Consider the following 17,530-nt stretch of genomic DNA (forward strand, 5'->3'; position numbering starts at 1 on the left):
GACACGCGGGGAGAGAGACACGGGGGGAGACACGGGGAGAGACACGGGGAGAGACACGCGGGGAGAGAGACACTGGGGTAGAGAGAGACACGGGGGGAGACGCGAGGAGAGAGAGACACGGGGGGAGACACGGGGAGAGACACGCGGGGAGAGAGACACTGGGGTAGAGAGAGACACGGGGGGAGACGCGAGGAGAGAGAGACACGGGGGGAGACACGGGGAGAGACACGCGGGGAGAGAGACACTGGGGTAGAGAGAGACACGGGGGGAGACACGTTGGGAGAGACGCGGGGGGAGAGACACGGGGGTAGACACGCGGGGAGAGACACTGGGGCAGAGAGAGACGGGGGGGGAGACACGGGGGGAGAGCCGCGGGGAGAGAGACACTGGGAGACACGGGGAGACGCGGGGAGAGACACGCGGGGGGGAGAGACACTGGGGTAGAGAGAGACACGGGGGGAGAGAGACACGGGGGGGGGGGGAGACGCGGACTGCCACGGGGGGAGACGGGGGAAGAGACGGGGAGGAACTCGGGAGACACCGCGGGCTGGTTGGGTGACATAGCGGGGTGGGTGAGCGGGAGGGAGACGCCGGGGGGAGACGCCGGCGGGAGAGTTGTGGGGCGGGGGAGTCGAGGGACGAGGGGAGACGCAGAGGGGGAGACGGCGAGGGAGCAGGAAGAGGAAGGTAGGAGGAGGTGACACGAGGAGCAAGGGAGTGGGGAGAGAGACACACACACAGAGATAGAGAGACACACAGAGAGAGACACAGAGAGAGAGAGACACACAGAGAGAGACACACACAGGGAGACACAGAGAGACAGACACACAGAGAGACACACACAGAGACACACACAGAGACACACACAGAGAGACACACACACAGACACACATAGAGACAGACACACACAGACACACACAGACACACACAGAGACAGACACACACAGAGACAGACACACAGAGAGACAGACACACAGAGACACGCACATAGACACACACACAGAGACACACAGAGACACACACAGAGAGACACACACAGAGAGACACACACAGACACACACACAGACACACAGAGACACACACAGAGAAACACACACAGACACACAGAGAGAGTTAACGAGACGACGCGGACGAGTGACTTTGCTACAGGGTGACGCAGTGAGACGCGATGGCCGCTTCTCAGGGTGGTGGTGGCGTTGACGGAGCCAGTGGCTTCGGTAGTTCAAGCGGTGGTGGTGGTGGTGGTAGTGGTGGTGGTAGTGGTGGTGGTGGTAGTGGTGGTGGTAGTGGCGGTGGTGGTAGTGGTGGTAGTGGGGACAGTGGTGGCGCTAGCTATGCCGTAGCCGGCGCTGCAAGTGGTGGTGGTAGCAGTGGTAGTGGTAGTTATGGTGGTGGCAGTGGTGGTGGTAGTGGTGGTGGCGGTAGTAGTGGTTATGGTGGTGGTAGTGGTGGTGGCGGTAGTGGTGGTGGCAGTAGTGGTGGTGGCGGTAGTTATGGTAGTGGTGGTGGTAGTGGTGGTGGTAGTTATGGTAGTGGTGGTGGTAGTGGTGGTAGTTATGGTGGTGGTGGTGGTAGCACTTACGGATTGGGTGGCACAAGCGGTAGCTATGCCGTAGGCGGTGGGTTTGGTGGTGGTGGGTTTGGTGGTGGTGGGTTTGGTGGTGGTGGGTTTGGTGGTGGTGGGTTTGGTGGTGGTGGTGGCATTGGTGGTGGCACCTACAGCCTCACCTCGGCCACTTCGTCTGCCCCAAGCATCGCGAGCTACAGCGGCGGTCCCAGCAGTGGATTTGGAGGCATCTCTGGTAGCTACATTGGTGGTGGCTGCCTAAGTGGTGGTGGTGGTGGTTCTGCTGGGAATTCTGGTGCTCCGTACGGGAGTAACTTCAACGCCTCTCCCACTGCTGGTGGTGCTGGTGGTGCTGGTGGTGGTGGTGCCATCACTGGACCTGCCAATACCATCGCGGCCAATTCCGTGGCGTCTTCTGCCAGCGGCGGTGGTGCCTCGAATTCTCTCAACAACACCACAACAACAACAACAACCACCACCACCACCTCAACACCCATCAACACCACCACGAGCAGCGGCGGCGGTGGCAACAACAGCAGCCGACAGCCCAAAAAGTATCGAATTCTGGGACTCCTCGATGCCATCCATGACGCTGTCGGCCCTCCGAGAGCCACGGTGGACAGACGGACGGTGGAGAAGTCGTGGAAGCTCATGGACAAGGTGGTGAAGGCCTGCCAGGCGCCACGATTGCAGCTCAAGAATAGCCCCCCGTACATCCTGGACATCCTGCCCGACACCTACCAACACCTGAGGCTCGTGCTGTCCAGGTGATGTGATGGAGGTGTGGGGGGATGGATGGAGTGGTTGGGGTGGGGTGAGTGGGTGGTTGGTGAGTGAGTGGGTGTTTGTGTTGGTGAGTGAGTGGTTGGGTGAGTGAGTGGTTGGGTGAGTGAGTGAGTGGTTGGCTTGGTGAGTGGGTGGGTGAGTGAGTGGTTGGGTGAGTGAGTAAGTGGTTGGGTGAGTGAGTGGTTGAGTGAGTGGGTGAGTGAGTGGGTGAGTGAGTGGGTTGGTGAGTGAGTGTACATCCTGCCCGACACCTACCAACACCTGAGGCTCGTGCTGTCCAGGTGATGTGATGGGGGTGTGGGGGTTGGGGTAGGAAGAGAGGGTGTTTGGGGGATGGATGGAGAGAGTGGTTGGGGTGGGGTGAGTGAGTGAGTGTTTGGATTGGTGAGTGAGTGAGTGGTTGGGTTGGTGAGTGGGTGAGTGGTTGGGTGAGTGAGTGAGTGTTTGGGTTGGTGAGTACGTGAGTGTTTGGGTTGGTGAGTGAGTGGTTGGGTGAGTGAGTGAGTGGTTGGGTGAGTTAGTGGTTGGGTGAGTGAGTGGTTGGGTGAGTGAGTGGTTGGGTGAGTGAGTGGTTGGCTTGGTGAGTGGGTGGGTGAGTGAGTGGTTGGGTGAGTGGTTGGGTGGGTGGTTGAGTGGGTGAGTGGTTGAGTGAGTGGGTTGGTGAGTGGGTTGGTGAGTGAGTGGACATCCTGCCCGACACCTATCAACACCTGAGGCTCGTGCTGTCCAGGTGATGTGATGGGGGTGTGTGGGTTGGGGTAGGAAGAGGGGGTGTTTGGGGGATGGATGGAGAGTGGTTGGGGTGGGGTGAGTGAGTGGTTGGCTTGGTGAGTGGGTGGGTGAGTGAGTGGTTGGGTGAGTGGTTGGGTGAGTGAGTGGGTGGTTGAGTGAGTGAGTGGGTGAGTGGTTGAGTGAGTGGGTTGGTGAGTGGGTTGGTGAGTGAGTGGACATCCTGCCCGACACCTATCAACACCTGAGGCTCGTGCTGTCCAGGTGATGTGATGGGGGTGTGTGGGTTGGGGTAGGAAGAGGGGGTGTTTGGGGGATGGATGGAGAGTGGTTGGGGTGGGGTGAGTGAGTGGTTGGGTGGGTGAGTGGGTGAGTGAGTGAGTGGTTGGGTGAGTGAGTGGTTGGGTGAGTGAGTGGTTGGCTTGGTGAGTGGGTGGGTGAGTGAGTGGTTGGGTGAGTGGTTGGGTGAGTGAGTGGGTGGTTGAGTGAGTGAGTGGGTGAGTGGTTGAGTGAGTGGGTTGGTGAGTGGGTTGGTGAGTGAGTGGACATCCTGCCCGACACCTATCAACACCTGAGGCTCGTGCTGTCCAGGTGATGTGATGGGGGTGTGTGGGTTGGGGTAGGAAGAGGGGGTGTTTGGGGGATGGATGGAGAGTGGTTGGGGTGGGGTGAGTGAGTGGTTGGTTGAGTGAGTGAGTGGTTGGGTGAGGGAGTGGTTGGGTGAGTGAGTGGTTGGCTGAGTGAGTGGTTGGGTGAGTGGGTGAGTGAGTGGTTGGTTGAGTGAGTGAGTGGTTGGGTGAGGGAGTGGTTGGGTGAGTGAGTGGTTGGCTGAGTGAGTGGTTGGGTGAGTGAGTGAGTGAGTGGTTGGGTTGGTGAGTGAGTGGTTGGGTGAGTGAATGGTTGTGTTGGTCAGTGAGTGGTTGGGTGGGGTTGGTGAGTGGTTGAGTTGGTGAGTGAGTGGTTGGGTGAGTGAGTGAGTGGTTGGGTGAGTGAATGGTTGTGTTGGTCAGTGAGTGGTTGAGTGGGTGAATTTAGTGGTTGGGTGGGGTTGGTGAGTGGTTGGGTTGGTGAGCGAGTGGTTGGGTGAGTGAGTGAGTGGTTTGGTGAGTCAGTGGTTTGGTGAGTGAGTGGTTGGGTGGATGGATGAATTTAGTGGTTGGGGTGAGTGGTTGGTTGAGGTGGGATGGGTGAGTGTTTGGGTGAGTGGTTGGGTTGGTGATAGGTTGGGTGGGTAGGCGAATTGAATGGTTGGGGTGTGAAATGAGAAGTTGGATGGTATGGACGAGTGTTTGGGTGAGTGTCTAAGTTGGTGAGTGGGTGGGTGGTTGATTGTCTGGTTGGCTTGGTGATTGTGTGGTTCTGTGGGTGGCTGAAATGAGTGTGTCGGTGGGTTAGCGAGTAAGTGAGCAGGGGAGTGAATTGGTGACAAATGAAGCCTGGAATTATTGGGCTAACCATCCCAAATAAAAATTTTTTTGAGACTCAACGAGGCTTTAATGAATTAATGAATGTTATTTTTATTGTTAGTAACATCAACGCTTTACAACCAAGATAGATAGCGTTTGAGGCTGAGTCGACCTATGGAGAGGCCCAGGACCGGTTCAGATAATTGTCACCGGTGTTGGTGGCCGTGAGCGGGAATCGAACTTGTCAACTCGCCCATTCACTCGCACATCCACTCATCCATTCACTTAGCCACATTCATCCACTCACTCGCCCACCCACCCATTCGCCCATTCACTCGCCCATTCACTCGCCTATTCACTCACCCATCCACTCGCCCATCCACTCGCCCATCCACTCACCCGTCCACTCACCCATCATCTCACCCATCCACTTAGCCACATTCATCCACTCACCCACCCACTTACCCATACACTTGCCTATCCACTCACCCATCCACTCACCCATCCGCTCGCCAATCCGCTCGCCAATCCGCTCGCCCATCCGCTCACCCATCCACTCACCCATCCACTCACCCATCCACTCACCCACTCATTCACCCATCCACTTATAAATCCACTCATTCACTCACACCAACTACTGGACATCTGTGAAAACGAGCTTTACGGCTCATCATCTTCCTCCAGTGATGAAATAAGGATTCTGATTCTAACTCATCCGTGTGTGACGTGACGGGGAATCGGCAATCACTCCCGTAGAGAGGTTAGGGGTGGCTCCGTTGCGAGCGGAACTCTCGCACGAAGTTGTGGTGGTGGTTGGTGGTGGTTGGTGGTGGTTCAGAACTCTACCGTAGAGAGACCCCCGGATGCATTCATCAAAGCGTTGGCTAAAAAAAACAAAAACCTGGGTCACAACCCAGTGGCAAGAGAGAAATTAATATCGCACGTACGTGCAACATTTCCACGGCCTTTTGGCCTGATAGCCGTCCACCCAGCCACTCACCCACCCACCCAGCCACTCACCCACCCGCCCAGCCACTCACCCACCCACCCAGCCACTCACCCAGCCACTCACCCAGCCACTCACCCAGCCACTCACTCAGCCACTCACCCAGCCACTCGCCCGCTGACCCGCCCACTTGCCCACCCACCCAGCCATTTACCCACCCAGTCACCCACCCGCCCACTCACCCACCCGCCCACTCATCCACCCAGCCACTCACCCACCCAGCCATTCATGCATCCATCCAAAGCTCACTCACCCACTCACCTACCCACCCCATGCCACTCACCCACCTGCTAGCCCAATCACTCACCCGCCCAATCACCCACTCACCCGCCCAATCACCCACCCACCCACTCACCCACCCACTCACCCACCCACTCACCCACCCACTCACCCACCCACTCACCCACCCACCCACTCACCCACCCACTCACCCACCCACTCACCCACTCACCCACCCACTCACCCACTCACCCACTCACTCACCCACCCCATGCCACTCACCCACCTGCCAGCCCAATCACTCACCCACCCAATCACCCACTCACCCACCCACCCACTCACCCACCCACTCACTCACCCACCCACTCACTCACTCACTCACCCACTCACCCACCCACTCATTCACCTACCCGCCCAGCCACTCACCTGCCGAGTCACTCACCGACCCAGCAACTCGCCCATTCTGCGCACTCACCTGCACCCACCCACCCAAGCCACTCCCCCATCCAGCAACTGACCCACGCACCCACTCAACCACCCAGCCACTCGCCCACCTACTCACCCATCCACCTACTCAACCACCCAGCCACTCACCCACCTACTCACCCATCCACCCACTCTACCACCCAGTCACCCACCCACCCAAGCCGCCTGCTTCTGTGCCTGCTGATCGAATGCTTCTGAGAGACGGCGAGCGTGTCGGAAAGTGACCCACACGTAATCCGTGCGCGTGCGTGGTCTCCCCCCCCCCCAAACTTGTTATCTTGACTACTGCAGCCGTGTGACATTTGTTTGGTTTGTTGTGGTGGTGGTGGCGGCGGCGGTGCGGCGGTTTGGGTGAGGGAGTGAGTGGTTGGGTGAGTGAGTGGTTGGGTGAGTGAGTGAGTGGTTGGGTGAGTGAGTGGGTGGTGCGGCAAGCGCAGTGACGATTGTCTGAGCCGGTCCTGGGCCTCCCTCCATTCGGCCTCAAATGAGTACCTGGTGTGGTTTGCAGGGCGCCACGGTGGCTAGGAGATGTTAACTGTCTCGCCTGGTATACAGCAGGTTGTAGGTTCGATCCCGACACTGAGATTGTCAGGCTCGGGATTGAACCCACGACCTCGTGCATACCAGGCGAGGTAGTCAACATCTCACTCACCACGGGCGAGACGTTGGCACGCACGCGCAGACATGAACATGCGTGCACGCGCGTTAACACGAAGATCCCCCGTATAGCCTTAACAGACTGTAGGGGCAAGTGCTGTTAGCGAGTAGCAGCACCTATAAAGGCCAGAACGGTACACGAGGGAGTGGGTGGCCAGCACCACGCCCGGCCGCCTTTGTCTCCCCAGTGCTAGCGATGTTTACACACCGCACCAGGTACTCATTTCAGGCTGAGTTGACCTAGGGGAGGCCCAGGACCGGTTCAGATAATCGTCATCGGTGTTGGCCGTGAGCGGGAATCGAACCGGGGTCGCCAGGTTCATAGCGCAGCGTACTAACCGCTACACTACCGCTAACACACGCACGCGCACAAACAACAACAACAACAACCGCCATTCGCCACTAAGTGGCGGTGATGTCACCACGACTCTTGTGCCAGGCCATGTGCACCTTGAGGCCACGTGAAGTGTCGAACGCCCGCTGGCAGGGGGTCATGGGGCAGACCCAGGTGCCACGGGTTGACTGACCGAGATGACCGAGATGACTGGCTGATGCACCACCTGTGCCCCCTACTGTGCCAACTTGCTGTGCTTTAGCCACCCGGTGCTCCGCTCGTTGTGAGCATCGCTCCTCCGCCCTCCGTTGTTGTTGGAGGGCGACTGCCTCCAACTGCCCAGTAGCAGCGTCCTTCACGAGCCTCCTCCACAGAGGCCGATCTTGACACCGCTGGTACCGGTCATCGGCAAGTCCACTCAGCTCCACGTCCTCCTGCACCACATCACTCCATCTCTTCTCTAGCCCGTGCCGCGCCCGTTTAGCCTCCTCGATCCGGCCGAACAAAAGCTGTTTAGGCATGCGGTGGCTGGGCATGCGGGCTACATGACCCAGCCAACGCAGCCTTGCCTGCCGGAGGAGCTCACCGATGGGACTTTGCCCAGATCTTTCAAGGATTTGTGAGCTCACACAATCCAGGCTGGTTAAACCCAGGATGGATTGTAGGCAGGCCAGCCTAAATGTTTCCAACCGGCGAAGATGCTCCATTAGGGGGGTCCACGTTTCGCAAGCGTAGAGAAGGGAGGGAATGACCGTGGCCGAGAAGACCTGAAGCTTCGTGCATAGCGACAGACCAGGTAGCTTCCACACAGCGTTACGCAACCGATGAAAAGATAGTGCCGCTCGACCGATTCGGAGTGAGACCTCTGCTGTTAAACTGGAGCCGGTCATAAGCACACTGCCCAGGTATAGGCACACACACACACACGCGTTAACACACGCGCACGTGTTTCGCAACCCCCAACCCGGAGCAAACCGTTGCCGCCCCGCAGGTACGAGGAACGCATGCAGGCGCTGGCCGAGAACGAGTACTTCCGCGTGTGCGTGGAGAACCTGGTGAGGAAGAGCAAGCAGGCGCTGCGGCTCTTCAAGGAGGCCAGGGAGCGAATGTTCGAAGAGCACTCCCAGCCCAGGCGAGTGGTGGGGCACCGCCGCTCGGCGCTACGGAGACCGGGGGTCGAGGGGGGTGGTGGTAGATCGGCGATGATCGGTCGTGGTGTTGATGGTGGCATTTTAATAGTTTACCGGTGCTACGGTGGCAGGATGTTAACTGCCTCGCCTGGCATGCAGGAGGTCGTGGGTTCGATCCTGACGATGCCAGGTTGATTTTGGCATTTTAATAATTTACTGGTGCCACGGTGGTGAGATGTTTACTGCCTCGCCTGGCATGCAGGATGGTCGTGCATTGGATTCCGATCCTCACGATGCCGGGTTGATGGTGGCATTTGAATAATCATCTCAATTATCCACTCGCAGACTCACTCATTCACTCAGTTCACTCTTGAGTTCTGGTTAAAGAAAATCAACTTCAAACTTCGCTCACTAACTCACTCCCCTTATCACATTCAATCAATTACCCACCCACCCACTGACCCACCCACTCGCTCACCCACCCACCCACTGACCCACCCACTGACCCACCCACTCACCCACTGATCCACCCACTCACCCACTGACCCACCCACTCACCAACTCGCTCGCTTACCCACCCACTCACCCACCCACCCACTCACTCACCCACCCACTCACCAACTGACCCACCCACTCACCCACCCACTCACCCACCCACTCACCCACCCACTCACCCACCCACTCACCAACTCACTCACCACCTCGCTCACCCACTCACTAACTCACTCACCCACCCACTGACCCACCCACTCACCAACTCGCTCACCCACCCACTCACCCACTCACCCACCCACTCACCAACTCACTCACCCACTCACCCACTCACCCACTCACCCACCCACTCACCCACCCACCCACTCACCAACTCACCCACCCACCCACCAACTCGCCCACCCAGGATAATTTTGCGTGCGAGTCTCAGCCTGGCTCCCCCCAGTTCTCACCTCTGGTTGAAGCAAATTTAAACTTGAAACGATCGTTGCCACCTGTCGCTCCAACTGTGGGGCCGGCCAGCTACTGGTGGCTCTGGCTGGCTCTGTGTTCACGACCTGATCCCTATCGCATCTCCGCAGCTAACTTCCTCGAGCACAGGGACTGGGCCATGGACGTGGCGGTGGCATGGATTGTGCGTGCGTGTCAATTGTGCAAGTGTCGCAGTATGCAGTTTGTGTGTGTGCGTGTGTGGTAGAGGTGTGCTGCGTGTGTGTACGTATGTACGTATTCAACTTCGTTTGCACCGCACGTAGCCAACCGTGCTAATCGGAGGTGCGTAGTGTGCGTGCGCGTGCAAAGTGTGCATGGTTTGTGTGTGTGTGTGTATGTGTAATGTGTGTGTGTATTGTGTGTGGAAAGTTTACGTGGTTTGTGTGTGTGTGTAATGTGTGTGTGCAAAGTGTACATGGTTTGTGTGTGTAATGTGTGTGTGGTGCGTGTGTGTGTAATGTGTGTGTATTGTGTGTGGAAAGTTCACATGGTTTTGCGTGTAATGTGTGTGTGTATTGTGTGTGCAAAGGGTACATGGTTTGTGTGTGTGTGTAATGTGTGTGTGGAAAGTTTACATGGTTTGTGTGTAATGTGTGTGTGGTGTGTGTAATGTGTGTGGAAAGTTTACATGGTTTGTGTGTAATGTGTGTGTGGTGTGTGTAATGTGTGTGGAAAGTGTACATGGTTTGTGTGTGTGTGTAATGTGTGTGTGGAAAGTGTACATGGTTTGTGTGGTCAGTGAGCGTGTGTGTATGTGGAATGTGGGTATGTTGTACATATGACGAACTTCTTTCGCGCCGTACGTAGTCAACCGTGCGTCGTGTGTTCTGTGTGGTGTGTGTGTGGTAAGTGTGTGTAGTGTGTGTGTGTGTGTGGTAAGTGTGTGTGTGTGTGTGGTAAGTGTGTGTGTGTTGTGTGTAGTTTGTGTAGTGCGTCCTTTGTATGTGTGGTAAGTGTGTTTAGTGTATCCTGTGTGTGTGTAGTGTGTGTAGTGAGTGTGTGTGTGGTGAGTGTGTCCTGTGTGTGTGTAGTGTGTGTAGTGTGTGTGTATGGTGTGTGTGTGGTGTAAGTGTATGTAGTGTGTGCATTGTGTGTAATGGTATATGTGTGTGTGTGATGAGTTTGTGTAATGGTATGTGTGTGTGTGGTAAGTGTGTCTTGTGTGTATGGTATGTGTGTGTGTGGTGTGTAGTATGTGCATGGAAAGTGTGTTTTTATGGTGAATGTGTAGTAGGTGTGTGTGTAGTGTGTGTAGTAGGTGTGTGTGTAGTGTGTGTAGTAGGTGTGTGTGGTGTGTGTGTGTGTGGTGAGTGTAGTGTGTGGTAAGTGTGTGTGTGTGGTGTGTGGTTAGTGTGTGTAGTATGTGGTGAGTTTAGTGTGTGGTTAGTGTGTGTGGTGGGCGTGTGTGTGTAGTGTCTGTGTAGTGTGTGTGTAGTGTCTGTGTAGTGTGTGTGTAGTGTGTGGTGTGTTTAGTGTCTGGTGTGTTTAGTGTCTTGTGAGTGAGTGTGTAGTGTGTGGTGGGTGTGTGTAGTGTGGTGAGTGAGTGAGTGTGTAGTGTGTGGTGTGTGTGTGTGGTGTGTGTAGTGTAGTATGTGGTGGGTTTAGTGTGTGGTTAGAGTGTGTGGTGTGTGTGTGTAGTATGTGATGAGTGAGTGTGTGTGGTGGATGTGTGTGTAGTGTGTGATGAGTGAGTGTAGTGTGTGTGCGTGTAGTGTGTGTGTCTTTGTAGTGTGTGCGTCTAAGTTCCACTTCATAACCTAAGCCCCATTTCGATTCCCGCTCCCAAAACGAACTTTTCCTAACAGTTTATCGAGGCTCTGTGGCATGTTTGCCTTAGCATGTGTGTGTGACTTTAGCGTGTGTGTGAAGTTGTATACATGTGCGTATCTCTGTGTGTGCTTGAGTATGGCATGTGGAAGTGCAGCGGTCAGCATCGCGCCGCGCTACGAACCCGTCGATTATCTGAATCGGTCGCTGGGCCTCCCCCTAGGTCGACTCGGCCTCAAATGAGTAACCTGGTGTGGTGTGGAAACATCGCCACTGGTGGGGAGACAAAGGCGGCCGGGATGAGTTGTGCCGGCCTTCATCGGCGCTGCTCGCTCACTGCACTTGCCCCGACAGTCTGTTAAGGCGATACGGGGGATCTTTGATGACGTGATGTTGATGGCAGCGACGATGATGATGATGATGGCGATGATGATGTTGATGACGACGATGTTGATGACGACGATGATGATGACGATGATGACGATGACGATGATGACGACGACGATGATGATGACGACGATGATGACGACGATGATGACGACGATGACGATGACGACGATGATGACGATGATGATGATGATGACGACGACGATGATGACGACGATGACGAAGATGTTGATGATGATGATGATGACGACGATGATGATGATGATGACGGCGATGACGACGGCGATGTCGACGATGATGACGATGATGACGACAGTGACAACCGCGATGATGACGACTGCGATGATGACAACAACGACGATTGTTTTTCGTTGCAGGCGAAACCTCACGAAGCTGTCGCTCATCTTCAGCCACATGCTGGCGGAGCTCAAGGCGCTCTTCCCCGGGGGGATCTTCCAGGGCAACGACTTCCGCATCACCAAGGCGGACGCCTCCGACTTCTGGAGGAAGGCCTTCGGAGAGAGGTGAGCCACAGGGTCCGCCCCGTTCCCCCGCCCCTGGCTCTCGGCTCAGCGTCTGCTGAAGGTTCCCCCCCCCGGGGTTCGACTGCAGCTTTCATCCACCCTCGATGGATAGACTCAACACTGCACCGTAGACTCAACACTGCCCATAGACTCAACACTGCCCATAGACTCAACACTGCACCATAGACTCAACACTGCCCATAGACTCAGCACAGCACTGCACCGTAGACTCAGCACTGCACCGTAGACTCAGCACTGCACCATAGACTCAGCACTGCCCATAGACTCAGCACTGCACCATAGACTCTACACTGCCTATAGACTCAACACTGCCCATAGACTCAACACTGCCCATAGACTCAGCACAGCACTGCACCGTAGACTCAACACTGCACCATAGACTCAGCACTGCACCGTAGACTCAGCACTGCACCATAGACTCAGCACTGCCCATAGACTCAGCACTGCACCGTAGACTCAGCACTGCACCGTAGACTCAGCACTGCACCGTAGACTCAACACTGCCCATAGACTCAACACTGCACCATAGACTCAGCAATGCCCATAGACTCAACACTGCCCATAGACTCAACACTGCACCAGAGACTCAACACTGCACCAGAAACTCAGCACTGCACCACAGACTCAGCACTGCACCATAGACTCAACACTGCACCGTAGACTCAGCATTGCCCATTGGCTCAACACTGCCCATAGACTCAACATTACCCATAGACTCAACACTGCCCATAGACTCAGCACTGCCCATAGACTCAACACTGCACCGTAGACTCAACACTACCCATAGACTCAACATTACCCATAGACTCAACACTGCCCATAGACTCAGCACTGCACTGTAGACTCAGCACTACCCATAGACTCAACATTACCCATAGACTCAACACTGCCCACAGACTCAACACTGCACCATAGACTCAGCACTGCACCGTAGACTCAGCACTGCCCATTGGCTCAACACTACCCATAGACTCAACACTCCCCATAGACTCAACACTGCCCATAGACTCCACACTGCCCATTGACTCCACACTGCCCATAGACTCCACACTGCCCATAGACTCCACACTGCCCATAGACTCCACACTGCCCATAGACTCAACACTGCCCATAGACTCAACATTGCCCATTGGCTCAACACTGCCCACAGACTCAACACTGCACCATAGACTCAGCACTGCACCGTAGACTCAACACTGCCCACAGACTCAACACTGCCCTCAGACTCAGCACTGCCCACAGACTGAACACTGCACCAAAGACTCAACACTGCCCACAGACTCAACACTGCACCATAGACTCATCACTGCCCATAGACTCAGCACTGCACCAAAGACTCAACACTGCACCATAGACTCAACACTGCCCACAGACTCAACACTGCCCATAGACTCAACACTGCCCAGACTCAACACTGCCCACAGACTCAACACTGCCCACGGACTCAACACTGCCCACGGACTCAACACTGCCCACGGACTCAACACTGCCCACAGACTCAACACTGCCCACAGACTCAACACTGCCCATAGACTCAACACTGCCCACAGACTCAACACTGCCCACAGACTCAGCACTGCCCATAGACTCATCACTGCCCATAGACTCAACACTGCACCATAGACTCAACACTGCCCACAGACTCAAAACTGACCACAGACTCAACACTGCCCACAGACTCAGCACTGCCCACAGACTCAACACTGCCCACATACTCAACACTGCCCACAGACTCAACACTGCCCACAGACTCAACACTGCCCACAGACTCAACACTGCCCACAGACTCAACACTGCCCACAGACTCAACACTACCCACAGACTCAACACTGCCCACAGACTCAGCACTGCCCACAGACTCAACACTGCCCAAACTCAACACTGCCCATAGACTCATCACTGCCCATAGACTCAATACTGCACCATAGACTCAACACTGCCCATAGACTCATCACTTCCCATAGACTCAATACTGCACCATAGACTCAACACTGCACCATAGACTCAACACTGCCCCTGTACATTGATCGGGTCCCCTCCTTAACCTCCCTTTCGTTCCTCTCTTAAAGCCTCACCACCTCTTCTCCATCACCATCGCCCGTTCCCTTTCCTCTCCCCCATCTCCCCGTCGCCCCTCCACCCCTTCCCTCCCCAACAGCCTCTCCCGTTAACCCCCCCCCCACCCCAAGTAACTCCCCTGTCGCTACTGTCCCTCATTCCTCCTCGACCCACGTGGTACCGGCCCCCAGCCGCCCTCCTAAATCACTCCGCTCCGTGTCGCCGCTCTTCAAACTCCGGCAAGCGGGTGAAGGTGGGTGGGGGAGGGGGGGGGCAGGTCTCCAGGAATATGAAATTAGAAGATCGGTGCGAACGCGGGCGTGCGTGTCTTGAGCTTCGTGACCGGGAAAACCTGAAAGTGTTCATTCCTTGTCTTCTTGGTTCTTTCGGTAAAGTCACGTAGAATGGAAATGATAAAATAATAAAAATAAAACATTATTGAATAATTCTCACGACGTTTCGGCCACAGCGCAAGCAGCCGTCCTCAGGTGGAGAACAGGTCTGTCGAGAAGACAGCGTCTGAATGAGACGCCCCAGGCTTGGAGCGACTATTTGACAAAATAATTTGCATCTTCGCCCCTCCATCCCAGCTTAAATAGTCGCTCCAAGCCTGGGGCGTGTCATTCAGACTCTGTCTTCTCGACAGACCTGTTCTCCACCTGAGGACGGCTACTTGCGTTGTGGCCGAAACGTCGTGAGAATTATTTTAAAATGTTTTATTTTTATTATTTTATTATTTCCATTCTACGTGACTTTTCCGAAAGAACCAAGAAGATGAATCCCTGCAGTCACGAAAGCTTTAAATCGAAATTCGTTCATTCCTTGGTCCATTTTTCTCTGATGACGGGGTCCTGCGGGGCGGGCCGGGAGCTCCGTGCGAGGCTCCGGCTCTCGCGCTGCGGCCTCGTGCTGAACGTGCGGGGAGATCCCCCTCTGCCCGTCGACGGCGAATCGTTTGGTTTGCCTCGCGCGGAATTTGATGGCGAGGCCGATAGGAATTGTTATGTAGACTAGCCGTAGTTTCAAACGCACCAACTTTACCATAATAATAAAAAAGTGGGCCTGTCCTGGCTCCTCCACCCTCAACCAGTATATATACGGGGTCGGGTCTCTTGAAATTTCTCTTTGCTTGATACAGCGAGCGAGCTGTGAGGGTTCCCCCTGAAGACGGAAGCTTGTGTTGCCTCCGAAACGTCGTGATTTCTATTTTTATTTTATTTTAATTTTACTTTTATTAATTAAATTTTTTTACCTACGTGACTTTATCGAAAAAAACCGAAGAATATGAATGTAAAGGTGTCCCCTCTCCGGCCGCTTGACCGTGATGCAAGATCGATGAGAACAGACACACACAACCCCCTTCCTGGCGTGCCTGCGTAGAGAGATGGATAAGATCGTATATACATGAAGCCACACACGTAACCACACGAAGACAAAGATCCCCAACCCGTGTAGCCCTTAATAGACTGCCGGGGTCAGGTTAGGCCCCACCGAGTGACCTGGCTATCACAAACGATAGCTCGGCGAAGTTGCCTTCTTCATCATCATCATCATCACTTGAACGTGCGACGTTGATTCTAAATGGGGAGGGAAAAGCCGGAGAAAAATCGAACGCGACCACTCCCAAGTATACCGCAGGCGTCGTCAGGGTCGCGTTTGAACCCACGACCTCCTGTATACCAGGCGAGGGAGTTAACATCTTGCCACATACAAGAACCTACGCCGTGTAGCCTTTAACTCGCCTGTCGGGGCAAGTGCTGTTAGCCAGCAGCACCGATGAAGGCCGGTCACGGCTCACGAGTGGGTGGTTTGGGCAGCACCACGCCCGGCCGCCTTTGTCTCCCCAGTGGCGATGTTTGCACATTGCACCAGGTACTCATTTGAGGCTGAGTCGACCAAGGGGAGGGCCAGGACCGGTTCAGATAATCGTCACCGGTGTTGGTAGCCGTGAGCAGGAATCGAACTCCGGTTCGCAGCGCATTGTAGCCCTAACCACTACACTACCACTCGCACACACAGTCACTCACTCAGCCACTCACACACTCGCTCACACACTCGCACACACACTCACACGGTCACTCACACACTCACACACACAGCCACAAACACAGCCACACACACACACAGTTACTCATACAGTCACTCACACACACAGGCACTCATATACACACACACACAGGCACTCATACACACAGTTACTCACACAGGCACAGCCACACACACACAGTCACACAGTCACACATCCACTCGGCCACTCACGCACTCGCACACACACACACTGCCACTAACACAATCACAGTCAATCACACACACAGTCACACAGCCACTCACACAGCCACTCACACAGTCACTCACACAGTCACTCACACAAACAGCCACTCGCACACAGCCACTAACACAGTCACACAGTAACACACACACTCACAGTCATTCACACACACAGTCACACAGTCACTCACACACTCACACACACAGTTACTCAGACACTCACACAGCCACAAACACAGCCACTCACAAACAGTTACTCACTCACACAGTCACTCACACAGTCACTAACACACACAGCCACTCGCACACAGCCACTAACACAGTCACACAGTAACACACACACTCACAGTCATTCACACATACAGTCACACAGTCACTCACACAGTTACTCACGCAGTCACAATTAACACACACAGAGCCAGTCACACAGCCACTCACACATAATCACACACACAGCCACTCACACACAATCACACACACACACAATCACACACACATAATCACACACACACAGCCACACACACACACAATCACACACACACACAATCACACACACACACAACACATTAATACGCCAGTATCAAGTCATGCGGTGTAGGCGTTGTCACTCAATTCAGCAGGCTGCCCTTCCTGACTCTCATCATCATCAGGCGGGGAGGAGGGGTGGAGGTTTTTTTTACTCCCCCATTTGTACGACAGCAGGAAGTCCGGAGGCTGGGGGGGAGGAAGGGAGGGGTTGGGAGTGATGGGGTGAGAGAGAGAGAAGTTGAAGTTGTTGTTGTTGTTTTGGAGATTTTCACGGGGCTATTTGTTTTTTCTCCTCCTCATCATCCTCCTACCGCTCGCCCGGGCAGCCAAACAGAAATCTGCGTCGGCATTCCCCACGCGGCAGTCTCCTCCGCCGTCTCCACGCGCTGCTTCTCAGGATTTCTAATTTGGCTCTGGCTCGCGCGGTGGGGAGTGTGGGGAGGGTTACACCGTGAACAGCGTCTTGGAACGCTTACTAATCACTCACACTGACCACGAGTACAGCACACACACACACAACGAAGATCCACCCCCTCCCCCCACCGTATAGACTGTTGGGGCAAGCGCTGTTCGCTTAGCCCAGGGGTCGGCAACCAAAATAACAAGAAGAGCCATTTCTTTCCAATTCGGTACAAAATTCAGTATTTCAAGAGCCGCAATGCATCTGAGTACA

At 55.0% G+C, this 17,530-nt stretch overlaps 1 protein-coding gene across 1 annotated transcript in view; it reads left to right on the plus strand.

Annotated features, from left to right (window-relative positions):
- Positions 1-605: 605 nt before the first annotated feature.
- The window catches only part of LOC144737180 (uncharacterized), a 48,621-nt gene continuing 31,696 nt past the window's right edge, over positions 606-17,530 (plus strand). Inside the window, exons 1-3 of the mRNA XM_078619902.1 lie at positions 606-2,334; positions 8,182-8,322; positions 11,836-11,982. Of these exons, the coding sequence (XP_078476028.1) occupies positions 1,169-2,334; positions 8,182-8,322; positions 11,836-11,982 (1,454 nt within the window). The 5' untranslated portion in view covers positions 606-1,168. The remainder of the gene's footprint in view (positions 2,335-8,181; positions 8,323-11,835; positions 11,983-17,530) is intronic.

The sequence above is a fragment of the Lampetra planeri genome, chromosome 65 (assembly GCF_965212315.1).
Source record: "Lampetra planeri chromosome 65, kcLamPlan1.2.h2, whole genome shotgun sequence".
Lineage (NCBI taxonomy): Eukaryota > Metazoa > Chordata > Hyperoartia > Petromyzontiformes > Petromyzontidae > Lampetra > Lampetra planeri.